Source organism: Cyprinus carpio, chromosome A4 (genome assembly GCF_018340385.1).
Source record: "Cyprinus carpio isolate SPL01 chromosome A4, ASM1834038v1, whole genome shotgun sequence".
In the NCBI taxonomy this organism is placed as follows: domain Eukaryota; kingdom Metazoa; phylum Chordata; class Actinopteri; order Cypriniformes; family Cyprinidae; genus Cyprinus; species Cyprinus carpio.
Window position 1 is genome coordinate 23,663,554 of NC_056575.1, and position 14,841 is coordinate 23,678,394.

General features: G+C 35.6%; 2 protein-coding genes across 3 annotated transcripts; one reads left to right on the top strand and one right to left on the bottom strand.

Annotated features, from left to right (window-relative positions):
• Positions 1–797: 797 nt before the first annotated feature.
• Positions 798–6,371, bottom strand: LOC109058418 (gastrula zinc finger protein XlCGF49.1-like). 2 transcript variants are annotated; one of them, XM_042744557.1, is made up of 3 exons: positions 5,158–5,290; positions 3,019–3,155; positions 798–2,481 (listed from the first exon to the last, which is right to left on the bottom strand). In XM_042744557.1, exon 3 carries the CDS (start codon positions 2,438–2,440, stop codon positions 1,607–1,609), a length of 834 nt encoding a protein of 277 aa, XP_042600491.1. In that variant the 5' UTR covers positions 2,441–2,481; positions 3,019–3,155; positions 5,158–5,290; the 3' UTR covers positions 798–1,606. The 2 variants fall into 2 exon arrangements, with proteins under 2 accessions (XP_042600491.1, XP_042600483.1); XM_042744549.1 differs by lacking the exon at positions 3,019–3,155 and adding an exon at positions 6,301–6,371 and having other exon boundaries at positions 802–2,481; positions 5,158–5,289.
• Positions 6,372–8,589: 2,218 nt separating this feature from the next.
• Positions 8,590–12,530, top strand: LOC109058419 (zinc finger protein OZF-like). Its single transcript, XM_019075606.2, has 3 exons — positions 8,590–8,691; positions 9,349–9,494; positions 11,023–12,530. The coding sequence occupies exons 2-3, from the start codon at positions 9,410–9,412 to the stop codon at positions 12,288–12,290; spliced, it is 1,353 nt and encodes a 450-aa protein (XP_018931151.1). The 5' UTR covers positions 8,590–8,691; positions 9,349–9,409; the 3' UTR covers positions 12,291–12,530.
• The last annotated feature ends 2,311 nt before the right edge of the window (positions 12,531–14,841 follow it).

Below are 14,841 nucleotides of genomic sequence, written 5' to 3' on the forward strand. Positions count from 1 at the left end.
GAGAAGAATGTCTGAAAACCTCCAAAACCACATGTGTGAAGTGTCACATTACACTCAAAAAGACTCAAGGTTGTGATGGCTGCCAAAGAAGCTTCAAGACTTATGGGGTATGGACATATATCACAGTAAAGGAAAAATGTTTTTATTTTGAATTCTGTTTCTGTGTTTTTTGTAATTCTCTGGATCTATACAGTAGCTATATGCAGCCAAGTTAAGGCATTTGGTTTATTTGTTGGCATCTCCATGTCATTCTATTTGGCTTCGCACCCTGATAAAAAAAATAAAAGCAGCAGCAGCTCTAAACACATCTTTTTTCCTTAGTTTGTTTTGTTACACTGCACATACATCATGAATTAATTAATATGAGATACATATACATATATATTAGTGCTGTCAAACGATTAATCACACCCAAAAGAAGTTTTTGTTAACATATGTATATATAAATACACAAACATACATGTATATATTAAAAATATATATTTACATGTCAATATCAATATTGTAAACATCTACATTTTATATATAAACATTTTTCTTTATAAAAAAAAATATATATATACATGTATGTGTGTGTATTTATATACAAATAATAAATATACACAGTACACACATATTGTGTAAATAAAAATGTTTATTTTGGATGCTATTAATCGCGATTAATCGTTTGACAGCACTATATATATATATATATATATATATATATATATATATATATATATTTATATAAACACACACACACACACACACACACACACACACACACACACACACATACACAATGAAAAAGATTGCAGAACAGTTTTAGATCTGTCACCCTAACATATAAAAACACAACCTAGTTAAAAATTTAGATTTTTTTCCCCCACTGTTTAGGGCCTGTCAAATCAGTTTCAGACAGGATCAGCAGTGACACACTTCCAAAACCAGCTTCCAGGTTTCATCAGATGACCCCCAACGGTAGCCATATTCAAGTCTAGATGAACCAGTATTTACCTGTGCTTTCTCTGACTAAAATCAAATAACAGTGCAATGTCCATTATTTCATTCAGTTTGTCCTTTTATTTATAATTTTTCATTTACATTTGGTATATTTAGATGCACAAAATGAATCCAGTCCAATTTCTTATTCTAAAAATTCTGATTATGTACCATAAACTTTGCAATACGATTCCCATTTGTTTACATGTGTAATGGTCAGGCATGACCACAAGTGTTCATATGTACATAACAAAAGAAAATAAATAGCTTCAAAACTAAATTATAAAAAAGTAAAGGATGCAAATAAAACTCATGTTTAGAAAAGTATCTGATATTGACCACATTAAAAACGTCATATACACAGCCTCGTCAAAAAGATTATATTAGAGCAGAAATTCTGATGGTGCACATTCAGCTGTGGTATGAACGTAAACTTGATTTCACAGAGATGTTTTCTTTTGCCATTTTAAATTCCCGAACCATTTAAAAGTACAAAGATAACAGGTGTTTTAGGTGTATCTGTAAGTGTAACGGAGAAATAAATGATTAAACTGCTCATAGTGAATCCACTTCTTCCAGATGGAATCCGCAAGTTGATTTTGAAAATGCCTTTTTTCTAAACCTCTTACCACACTGAGAAACGCTGCAATATCTTTCCAGAGTGAGTTTGCAAATGACGATGCAAATCTTTTAGATATGTGAAACTCTCTTTACATCGAAAACATGTGAAGCGCTTCTCTCCAGTGTGAATCCTCAAGTGAATGTTAAGGCTTCCTTTAAGTGTGAAACTCTTTCCACAGTGATGGCACAAGAAAGGCTTCTCTCCACTGTGAATTTTCATGTGATACTTAAGATTTCCTTTTAGTGAGAAGCTCTTCCCACACAGTTCGCAGGTGAAAGGGCTCTCTCCAGTGTGACTTTTCATGTGAGTCTTGAGACTTACTTTATGACTGAATCTCTTTCCACACTGCTGGCATTTAAAAGGCTTCTCTCCAGTGTGAATCAGCATGTGAGTCTTAAGATTTCCTTTTTGTGAGAAGCTCTTCCCACATTGTTGGCAGGAGAAAGGTTTCTCTCCAGTGTGAAGTATCATGTGGTAGTTAAGATTTCCTTTATGTGAGAAGCTTTTACCACACAGTTTGCAGATGCAAGGGCTCTCTTCAGTGTGAATTTTCATGTGAGTCTTGAGACTTAGGTTATGACTGAAGCTCTTTCCACATTGCTGGCACTTGAAAGGCTTCTCTCCGGAGTGAATTGTTTTGTGCCTGTCAAGGCGTTTCATGTCAATAAAACTCCTTCCACACTCAAGACATTTAAAACACTTCTCTCTTGAATTAACTCTAGTGTGGGAACTGAGGCTTCCTGTCTTTTGAGCTCTTTTTCTTGAGGAAGTCTTTTCAGTCTGTGAGCAGCTTAAAGGTTTTTCTTCAGTTATGAAATCATGATCTTTCTCTTCCATTTCATTTACTACTTCACTCTCCTCTTTCAGGACTCTCAGGTCTATGGATGAAAGAGACAAACAAAAGTTAACCCCAGTTTAATAAAATAAAATATTGCATTAGTTATAATATTATTTATTACTTGGATATATTTTTTATTTATATGCTCTGTTGTTTATATGCAATAAAAACAACAGATATTTGATCATAAAAGATTTTTCCTTCTCTTTTGAGGATTGTTGCTGGGCAATGTTGCCGTCAACAGGCAACCAGGTGAGACACAGGGCCCACGACCAATCTAAAGTATCCAGATAGAAATGTATTGCCCATTCTCAATGGGAAAGTGCCCAAGCAACATCGCTTAAAAAGTTGCCCCATGTATCATCACATTAACAGAGGCCAGAGACTCTGAAGATGGACACAAAGAAGAGAAAATACTGTAGCAGGCAGAACAATTGAGCTCACTGTTCACTGTGGTCGAAATACAGAAAGAAAATATAAATATTGAATTGGGGATGAGGGGTTATGTTAATGTATCACTGAAGGAAACTGTCTTGAGAAAAGTTTTGATGCCAATTGCATTTTCTTCTCCTCTTACCTCCGTGTGGTTACAGCATTAACCAAGGAAACGCTATATTGCTGCTGTTCCAATAGCGCCACCTGGTGTCAGAGAGTGAATTTGCGTCTCTTTCGGACCTTCTGCTGTTTTTGTTTCATGCAGGTGTTTTATGTAGCCTAATTTCACAAAGCTAAAGTCAGACCATTCTGTTTTTACTTTAAATCCTGAAATTATACTTAAATTCTATCAATGTGTGTAGCATTTTTGTTTGGATTGTGATTAAAATGCAGTGGTTGCCTCTAATTTCAAATGCCTACAGATATGTTTTGTTTAAAGCCAATTAAATAACCAATAAATAAATTTGCTTAAAATCAGCAACCAGTATCAGAATCAGACAATTTGCTATTTAAAAAAATAAAAAAATAAAAAATCTGAATCTAAATCAGGCTTTGAAAGGTTGGTGACCACTGCTGTACAGGGATAAGACAGGAACTTGTCTCTACCGTCTGGTGGTTTTAGTTTCACATTTCATTTTTTCTTTCATTTCAAATATATTCGAAAAATGTTCTATTTTAAACATTAATCTCATAACATGTGTCACCTGTGCGGTGTAAAGATTTTGTTGAGACAGATTTAATTTGATTGGTAAAAATTGTAACGTGCCTTATTATTCTAACAGAATTTGATTCAAGGATTTGGCATAAAAGATGATGCATATCTAATAAGAACACTGTCCTTTTAAAAAGCCCATGTAAATCAATTAAAGTGGGTGAATATTGTTTTAATGTTATTATTATTACGGTAACACATATTCACTATTAATTAAGAGTTTTCCCCTTAAAAGGATACTCCACCCCAAAATGAAGCTCCATTCATCTTCGGAACACAATTTAAGATATTTTGGATAAAAACAGGGAGGCTTGAGACCAAGGTCCATAAAAGGTATGAAAGTCGTTGTCAGAATACTCTGCCATCAGACGTGCAATCTAGGTTGTATGAAATGACAGGAACACTTTTTGTAAGCGAAGACAGCAAAAATAATGACTTTATTCAATTATTTCTTTGCCAACGGCCTCCTCTGTGCCTCTCCATATCATCTTATGCTGTGTATGCTCTTTTGTGTCATCCATGCCACAAGGATTCGCTGTTTCTATGTGTATTTAGCTTTGATTTGAAATAAAACAGCGCATCCTTGTGGCGCGGATGACACAGAAGAGCATACTCAGCATATGGTGATATGAAGAGACACAGAGGAGACCGCTGACAAAGGAATTATACCTTTTATGGACCTTGACACTGTTATTTATTTGGCAGTCTATGGGATGGTCTCAAGCCTCCAGGTTTTCATCCAAAATTTCTTCAATTGTGTTCCGAAGAAGAACGGAGCTTTTACGGGTTTGGAACGACATGGGGGTAAGTGATTAATGACAAAATTTTTATTTTTGGGTGGAGTATCCCTTTAATAAACTCCTAATTTGCTGCTTATTGATAGTTATGCGATCTTTAGGGAACCTAGGCATTAATACATGCTTTATAAGTAACTTACAGCCAATATAAGCAACTAGTTAATGTGAAGAAGACCCCATATGTGTGCGCCTACGTGGAGTAGCAGAACAAACACTCACCCTAGATCAGCATTTACAACTGAGGATGATAGAAAATGTTTGATTTAAATATTTTAGAATGTGGTCTTTAAAAACAACAGAAAAACATGGATTTGCACATTTTTTGCAAGACACTGGTTTGATATAGCAAATGCTTTTGAGGATGAGAAGAGAAAAAACACTTAGTGACAACAAATGTAACAATAATTGTTCACATTTAACTGTTTGCTCTATGTAAAATAAATGTGTTTGTTACATACTGTTGATAAATTGATGGTTTTCATTGTTTTCACTTAAGAAGAAAGTGGGTTTAACATTACAAAACATTTTTTGTTTAAACTACTTATGTATAATCTTTGTTAATAAATTATTGTGTGACTATGTCATAATAACAAATGTCCAACAAAGGCAACATTAGTATTTGTCTGTTTGTGTGATCTTAATATATCTGTCCACATAAGGCCATGTCAAATAAAAACTGCTTTAAGACACAATTATATGACATTCTTGAAAAAAATTGGTCTAGATTTTAATAAGGATCAAATGAGTTCAGTTTTGAGAATGAAAAACCAACCTATTGGTTCCTCAGTATCTTCTTGTTTCACTCTGAATTCTTCAATCTTCACATCTTCACTCTCCTCTTTAATAAACTCCATCTTTATAAAAGTGTGTCACGTGGATCTCTGCTGCTTCACCAGGAGTTTTTCTGTGTGTTTGGACAATTTGTCATGTTTAAGATGAGGATAATTAACAGAAAGAAAAATAAATCCAAACTAAATCTCTGGGTGCGTCTCAATCAGCTCCCTAGGTCAGTAGTCAGCACACTAGTAAGGAGTCACTCAGAGAGAGACCTGACTAGATAAAAAGCTAACACTACAAATTAATAAAAGAATGCAAATTGTACAGACATTTAATATTTAGTTAAGATTATTATTTTTATTTAATAAATCACACTTGCATGAAGACACTTGTTATGTGCTCTGCACATTTTGTATGTTTCTCTTATCGTTTCAGATGTTTGTTCTATTCGAACGTAAGTGCCCTGCACAGAATATTCCACTATGTTTCCAGTTCGAAGCGAGCGTATATGTTCCATTCAAAGTGCATAGAAGTGTGCGAGACGTGAATTTAAATTGTATTTATTTATTAGGTATATGATGTCACATTTGTCCTTGTGTGAAGACATTGCGCAGCGCAAATCCATGAATGAATGTTCTGAAGTGATGTAAACTTCAACAGCTTCCCCTGCTCAGGGAGTAGGGAGCAATGAACACTGTGTAGGGACCATGTCAATGGGAACACAGTTCATGCACGGAGCTCACTTCTAAATGATCTGAATCAGGTGTTAACAAAGAGAGATGTGACAAATGTGCAGAGCACGGGGTCGCGATGACTGGAATTGAGAACCGCTGCTTTAAAGTGAATCATTTTGAGAAGCTTTTTTTTTTTTCATTTAGATGACTCGGAATTTCAAAAAGTTCCCGTTTCTCTCATTACTTCTTGCCAGTGACCGAACTGGTGTTTATAATACACTGATTCACGATATAGGGAGCAAAATGAGACGCACCATGAGCTGATGTGCAAATAATATAGCTGAATGTTAAATGCAATATTATGTTATCTTCAATAAGAATATGTAAAGCTTTTTAAAATACTACAAGTTGTTTGATCGGGTTGTACTGATTTAAATACAAGTTTAAATGTTTAAAACACAAACCGTTCATCAACAGAATCACAGACGCTGATACGGGACGCAGCCTTATGACGTCATATCGACACACCAAAATAACAGTCCTGTTCACGCGCTATTATCACAAATGTTGAAATTAAATGCATAGAAATTTAAATAATAAAAAATAAAAAAATACAAATAACTATATATATATATATATAAAAAAATATATGTGTGTGTGTGTGTGTGTGTGTGTGGTGAAACACATTGGTAGTTGAAATGGACAACATGACATTTCAATGAAAGTGCTGTCTATGGAAGGGTCAGAAAACTGTCAGAATGCATCAAAAATACCTTAAATTGTGTTCCGAAGATGAATGGAGGTCTTATGGGTTTGGAATGACATGAGGGTGAGTAATTAATGACAGAATTTAAATTTTTGTGAGAACTAACCCTCTACCTCCTATGTTTCTGTTAAGAATTGATAAACAAGTACATGGTGCACCTGGGAACTGGGACGTATCCCAATGCTCGGGCAGGCAGAGAGGGAGATATACGTAGTTGTGATTTTAGTGTGTTTTGGGCCACTTCTTCTCTTCTCGTGAGCCACTTCTCATCTGACACCTGACTAGTAAGCGACATTAATAAAAGACTCTTCAGCTCCACTCCCTGTCTCTTCATTCATGATCCAACATTGCCTTCCAAGAGTCGTCTGGTTGTTGTCCTAGCATCTTTATCTGATGGTGTTTGTGTTTATTTACCAGGATCCAATCAAAATGTAGAAAACCTCCTGTTGCAGACAGAGATGGGCCCAGCCATAAACTGTGCCCTGGAGTGTGCTGCCTAATGCAACAAGATGGAATTCCTTTTATTTGGCTGTGGAGCATATTCGGAGAATCCTTAAAGATCAAGGAGAGGGGGCAGTGAGAGCTGTCTGTGCTGCAGTCAAAGTTCCTATGTAAGTAGCAAACTTTGTCTGGAATTGTGTTCTTTTTTCCCCATTACTTAAAACCTTTCTGCATCAGAGAGCAAAAAATAAACTGAATAAACACTGAATGATTCTGTGCGTGCACGATGTGTGCGTGATTGACACACTACTGTCTGTAGCCTATGTTTGTGCATTACAGTGCAGCAGCGCTATAGATTAAAACATCGATTAACTTACCTGTACAATAAGCTGTTTGTGCATTCTCCCGTTCAATTTCAAGCATCCAGTAATATAATCACACATGTCTTGTGGAGCTTTCAGAGTATGCATTTATTTGCCATTTTAACTCTTTGGAAACTGAGAGTAAATGTGGAAGTCCTTCAAAGATTTCTTATTCTGTTGTGTCCTCTATAAGCTCAAAGTGTCATGGCAGAGCATTGAAGTTGACTAGTCGGTGCAACCCCTAGTGCATACACTGTGAATACCGTTAACTATTAACTAAATCATGATATGAGAAGCGAAATGAGATGCATCTTTTCTGATACTCATACATGGATGTGCTTTACTCACAAAAAGTTGTTTATTATTGCTAGATAAAGCACCACAATGTTATAATTTAATAATTTATTCATTTTACATTGCATGTAAACCCCATAAAATAGACTTTATTGCTTTATTATAATAATAATTATTATTATTGTTATTATTATACACTTCAGAAAAAAGGGCTTTCCAACAAGAACAGGAAAGAAAAAAAAAGACAGAATTTCATCTGGGACATTTTCTTTTAACTGAAGTACCTGAACAGCAAGCGCAAAAGAAATCTCCCTGTCTGCTTCTTTGTGTCCTGTTGGAGAAACGGAATGAGAAAACAATTAGCAATCTGTACAAAAATACAAACAATAATATCTCATGTCACTTTTCTTACCATTGTCCTCTAAAGACTTCAGGTCATGATGCAAAAGGGTGACCGCAATCTGTTTATTCATAAGATATTATCAATGAATCATTTAATTCCAATATTATTTAACTGTGAATCTTAATCTTGGGTGGACATCAGAGAACCATATTGGCAAGTTATAAATCTTAAGTTAGTGAAAAGTAAATACATGTGAACCTTTGTTTGTGAATTGTTTTGATTCAGATACAAAAGTATGAAGATTTATTAAGCATTTGCAACATGCAATATTTGACAGATAATGCTAGAAACTGTTTTTTGTTTTTAAGATAATGATTTTAAATGCAATTGAGAGTCGTGTTTTCCACCCATGGTGTCTCATATTCAGTACATGCTTTTTTTTCAACATTGTACAACATATGTTTAAATATGTGTAATTCGAATATGAATACCCGTGTTTTATTATTTGTTTGTTTTTGCATGTAAATTTCTACGCACTTCTGTGTTTTCAAACAGCAGCGTGTGCTAAGGACTTTTATTTTGGTCTGGCAATGTGACGCCATAAGGCTGCGTCGCGCTCCTGGGTTTGTTGTGATCCGGCTGAAGAAAGGTTTGTGTTCTTAAGCGTGTATGCTGCGATTTGACAGTTAAAAGAAAACAAGTAGAGTCGTGTAAGGGATTTAAACCTGTGGCTAAAATGTCTATTCAATTGTATAGCGTTTACAAATACGTAAAATAAATTATGATTGTTATTGAATGTAGCAGTGCAATGCTTACATTAAGAAACGATGTTTGATATGAGTAAAGAGCATCAGTATGTAATTAATAGGTTAAAAGGTGCGTCTCATTTCGTTCCCCATCTCGAGAATCGGTTTACATTAAACACGAATTAGGTCACTGGCAAGTACTGATGAGAGAATTAAACACATCTGAATGAACTGCTTCGCAAAATGATTCAAATCATTCAAAATTCAAATCAAATTGCAAAGGCAGAGAACACAAACCAACATGAGTAACAGTTTTTACAAACCAAATGCATATGTTTTTATTAAATTTTAATTAATCAACATGAATATAAATAATAAAAGCTTAAATATGTAGTGTCTGTCTCTTTCATTAATTTGTAGCACTAGGTTTAAGACCATAAACTATCACCCTGACACACCCTTACCAGTGTGCTGACTACTGACCTAGGGAGCTGACTGAGACGCACCCAGAGATTTTATTTTATTTTTCCTGTTAATTATTCTCATCTTAAACATAATAGAGTGTCCAAACACAAACTCCTGGTGAAGCAGCTGAGATCCACGTGACACACTGTTATAAAGATGGCATTTATTAAAGAGGAGAGTGAAGATGTAAAGATTGAAGAAGCATTCAGAGTCAAACTAGAAGACACTGAAGAACAAACAGGTTGGTTTTCATTCATCACACCAGTGTAATAAGAATGTTCATTGCGTCACATGCTCCCCAGACAGCAAGCAGTTTCGGCCCAGATCCGGCCCACATCTGGCCCATATGAAATCCATGCGGGCCAGATGTGGGCCAGATCTGGGTGGAAACTGCTTGCTGTCTGGGATCTGGTTAATTCAAATCTGCTTTCACACTTTGGCTGGTGCAGAGCCAGAGACGGACACGCTTGGTTCTTGTCATATATTACATTAAATATTTGTAAAACTTGTTGAACATTGTAAACAAGTTTAAAATATTTTAAATAAAGGAAAAATGAAGTAAAACATATAACATACGGCACTATTGTGGCTGCGGTGTGTCACATGATCAGCATGAAGCCTAGCCATGGAAATATTATCATTAATATTATTAATAATAATTATTATTAATGTTAATAATAACAACATTTAAGGGATAATCCACATCTAGTGCTCAATATTAACGCTTGACCACTTGTTTAGGGCAAGTGGATTTTTGAAGGGGTGAGTGAAAGAGAATCTTATTTGCCCGACCGGACAAGCCTGAGAATCAGGTTGATTCTCAGGGCATTTTTATTTTTTTGCCTTTATAAAGGGCAATTTTTTTAACCTAACCTTATTAAATATTGGGTCAGCTTTCATGCCAGATACATACATTTTATCAAATTAAGTTACAATAATAAGACACCATAGGGCTGTTACCAATCAATTGTAATGAGTATCATGAAAAGCCTCTGCGGAGGAAACAGAAGCTTCATTTGTAGTGGCATTTAGATTTAGATTTTGGAATATACAAATATGAAATGTTAAAAATGCAGTGTTATGTTTACATATGATACTAAACCCTAGTGGGTAATTATTATTATTTTTTTAACTGTTGTATAAAATCAGTATCACATTTGCAGCTGTGCTAATGGTCATGTGGTGTTGCTTATTGTATATAATAAATGCTCGACATTGAGAATTTTTGCTGTCGTATGTTTGTTATTTGAGTTTTGTGTGTGCTGTTGTGCTCACTTGTTTTGATTTCTCCACGAGTCTCTTGCACACAGACAGGCTGTGCAAGCCTCAACTAGCACAACCTTGTTACTGTCAATACATCATTCATTATCAGTTGTCGTTTACACTTGATGTAATAAAATCAGAATCGTTCTCACCAAGGTTTCAGTGCCTCCTTAGTTATTTTTTGTGTTTTAATCAGGCTACTTGTCCAGTTGTGCAGTTGAAATTCTCTTTCATTTGCCCCTTCAAAAAATCCACTCGTCTTGGAAAAGTGAAAATTTTGAGCCCTGGTTATTTTCATTAATGCACATATCTGTGTTTAACATTTTTCCTGTCCTTAATACATAACTCACTTTTTCCATAATTTAGCATCATAAAATGATGTGAGTTGCACTTCATACTGGCCAATGCCAGCCAAAACACATTTTTTGCTAGGTTTTGATGCCTTTATGTTGGTTTTGATGTCTTTAAACTAGTGTTAACTTACACTTGTATTTTTTACACTTTAGACCTGATGGCCTTTAAAGAGGAGAATCAAGAACTGAATGAAATGGAAGAGAAATATCAGAATGAGAAACATTTTTTTATAACTGGAGAAAAATCCACACAAACTAAAAAGGGTTCTTCACGAAAAAGAGCTAAGAAGACCAAAACTAACCGTTATTTCACCTGCCAACAGTGTGGAAAAAGCTTCACTCAAAAACAAAACCTTACAGTCCACATGAGAGTTCACACTGGAGAGAAGCCTTTCAGCTGCCAACAGTGTGGGAAGTGTTTCAGTCAGAAACAAAACCTTACAGTCCATATGAGACTACATACTGGAGAGAACTCTGTCATCTGCAAACAGTGTGGAAAACGTTTCACTAAAAAACAAAACCTTGTTATCCACATGAGAATTCACACTGGAGAGAGTTCTTTCACCTGCCAACATTGTGGGAGCAGTTTCACTCAAAAAGGAAACCTTAAAGTCCACATGAGAATTCACACTGGAGAGAAGCCTTATACTTGCTCTCAGTGTGGACAGAGATTTGCACATAAAAACACCCTTAATTCCCACATGAGAATTCACACCGGAGAGAAGCTGTTCACCTGTGATCAGTGTGAAAAGAGCTTCACAACAGAACTAAACCTTAGATATCACAAGAACATTCACACTGGAGAGAAGCCATTTGTATGTGGCCAGTGTGGAAAGCATTTCACACGTAAAGTAACCCTTAATTACCACACAAGGATTCATTCAGGAGAGAACTGTTTTAAATGTAATCAGTGTGGAAAGCGTTTCGGTCATAAAAAAAGCCTCAGCACTCACATGAGTCTTCACACTGGAGAGAAACCTTACACCTGCAAACTGTGTGGGAAGAGCTTCTCGCAAAAAGGAAATCTTAAGACTCACATGAGGCTTCACACTGGAGAGAAGCCTTTTTCGTGTCTTCAGTGTGACAGGAGTTTCACTTATCAAAGAGACCTGAAACGTCATTTGCTAACTCATTCTGGACAGAAATTGCAAAGTTCTAATTATGACCTGAGGTTTAGAAAAAACAGCGATTTTAAAAATCACCAGCGCATTCACTCTGGAGGAAGGCCATTTAATTGTGATCAGTGTAACAAAACATTTATTTTGCCATTACACTTAAAGATACACATGAAAAATCATGAAAATGTGAAATCCTATTTGTGTTCTTTGTGTGGAAAGAGTTTTAAGTGGTTCGGCAAGTTAAAATTGCACCAGAAAATACAGATCTGTGTGAAATTAAGGAAACGTTCACACCACAGCTGAATATCTCAGATGTGATTGTCCACATTTCACTGCCTTTTTTTTGTTTGTTTGTTTTTTTTTTGCACATGAACACCTGTATCTACACTTGACCATATACTTGTAGTTGTACATTTTGAGGGGTTGTGTAAGAAACCCTCCCATTTATATTGTATAGAGGTGTCATTCCATAAAATTATTTGTTAAATTTATACTAGTGTAAATGAGAGATTAATAAAATGACAAACTGAATGAAATAATGAACATTGCTATGTATTATATGTTTCATCTTTAGTGAGGGAATGCACTGGTAAACATTTCAGTCAACTTGAATATGACTAATTTTGGGGATCATCTGTACGGAAGCCTAAGAGGACATGGATTGTTAGTATTTTTTCTTTATTTTTTTCTTGTGATCACGACTTAATATCTTGTAATCTCGACATAACGAAAATTGTTTTCTCGTTTTCATGATTTAATATTTTCTGTTGATCTCGACATAACAAAAGTTGTTTTCTCTTTATCCGGACTTAATATTTTCTCGATCTTGACAACAAAAGTTGTTTTCTCATTATCACGACTTAATTTTCTCATCATCTCTTCATAATGAATGTTGTTTTCTCGTTATCATGATTTAATATTTTCTCATGTTTTTTACATAACAAAAGTTGTTTTCTTGTTATCCCAACTTAATATTTTCTCGTTCTTGACAACAAAAGTTGTTTTCTCTTTATCACAACTTAATTTCCTCGTCATCTCGACATAACCATAGTTGTTTTTTTCATTATGACAATATTTTCTTATGATCTCGACATAAGAAAAGTTATTTTCTTGCGATGACGATTTAATTTTCTCTTGATCTCGACATAAGTCGTTTTCTCGTGATCTCGACATAACGAAAGTTTTCTCATTATGACTATTTTCTCATGATCTCGACATAACAAAAGTTGTTTTTTGTTGTCACGACTTAATTGTCTTGTGATCTCAACATAACAAAAGTTGTTCTCTAAGTTACATAACTACACCAACAGGTGGCAGTACAAAACTGAATATAACTGATGAGGTGTTGTATATCCACTTTACTGTATGCGTTTTGGACAGAATAAGGACCTTTTTCATAATCGTTATAATTTGTGCTGTATTTTTCATTACTGACATTAATTTATAAATGTTAAATGCTTGAATCAATATGATTATTTTGTGTAGCGTTAAGTTCTTGATAAATATATGACTCCACAGTTTCACCAGAGCATTAGTCAAGTCAAGTCTGCTTTATTGTCAATTCTTCCACATGTACAGTACATACATACAGAGAATCGAAATTGCGTTACTCTCAGACCCCCGGTGCATATAAGACTAACAGTAGAGCCTAAAAATCTAGATCAAATATAAAATATAAGATACAACTATACAATAAGGGAATGTAAAAAATACATATAATAAAAAATAAAAATAAAGTTAAATAAAGCAGCGCAAGGCACATGGCAGATAGAGTGCAAACCAGTGAACAAACAGTGCAGATAAAAAGATTTTTAGTGCAAAAAAAAAGCTTATTCAGTCTGATTAAAGTGACAAAAGGGCTCAAGAGAAGTTATTTTTTTAAACTGACTGATGAGGATGTAGAACGACGTCAGTTCCATGGTGAATGAGGTAGTTAGCAGACCAATGCTGCACAAAGTGACTGGTGCATGTCATCGTATGTTAGTGGGAGGGGGGGTGGAAGGACCTGGGGATGTGGGATCTGGGGGGGGGGGGGGGGGGGGGGTCATAGTTCAGTGGTGCCTGTGGCAGAAGGGGGAAGGGGGGGGCAAGTTCAAGAGCGAGTTCAGCTTCCTGACAGCCTGATGAATGAAGCTGTCCTTCAGTCTGCTGGTCCTGGCCTGGAGACTCCGCAGTCTCCTCCCTGATGGCAGCAGACTGAAGAAGCTGTGTGACGGGTGAGTGGGATCACCTGCGATGCAGAGGGCTTTGCGAGTGAGAAGGATTCCGTAAATGCCCTGGAGGGAAGGGAGAGAGACACCAATGATCTTCTCAGCTGCTCTCACTATGCGTTGCAGAGTCTTCCGGCAGGACGCATTGCAGGCGCCATACCACACAGTGATGCAGCTCGTCAGAGTTCTGTGTCATAAACTAACTGCTTATTAAGATTGACTTCACTTCTGTTTGAACCTACTGTATATCTTTATTTGTGCATCTTTGAAGTACATGATTGTTAGTTAATAAGCAAGGATGTTGTGTTTATCTAGGACGCATATCAAGGATGTATTTGTAATTTAATTCAGTGATGTTCTACAGTGTTGTAATCTTTTGTATTTTCTACATTTCTTTGTGGAAAACACACACACAACACTCTTTTCAAACTGAAGCTTGTAATGCACATGATATCAGTCACAGCATATCCTACATGACTACTAAAATTGACAAATTACCTGTAATTTTATTTCAAATTGAATTGAATCCAAGCAGCTCTAAAAGATTTTAGAATAGTTCTCTGCATCCTTCTGAAGGCGATCCGCCTGTGTTTGCAGTGTTGCTTTGACCATTTAAACATCTTAATTACACAAACAAAATGTTT

Bases quoted from the DNA above. Each gene is read 5' to 3' on its own strand.
- LOC109058418 (XM_042744549.1), bottom strand. From the start codon at position 5,239: ATGGAGTTTATTAAAGAGGAGAGTGAAGATGTGAAGATTGAAGAATTC. The intron at 2,482-5,157 runs GTTGGTTTTTCA...TTTCATCCATAG, and splicing joins AGATACTGAGGAACCAATAG to ACCTGAGAGTCCTGAAAGAG.
- LOC109058419 (XM_019075606.2), top strand. From the start codon at position 9,410: ATGGCATTTATTAAAGAGGAGAGTGAAGATGTAAAGATTGAAGAAGCA. The intron at 9,495-11,022 runs GTTGGTTTTCAT...TTTACACTTTAG, and splicing joins AGACACTGAAGAACAAACAG to ACCTGATGGCCTTTAAAGAG.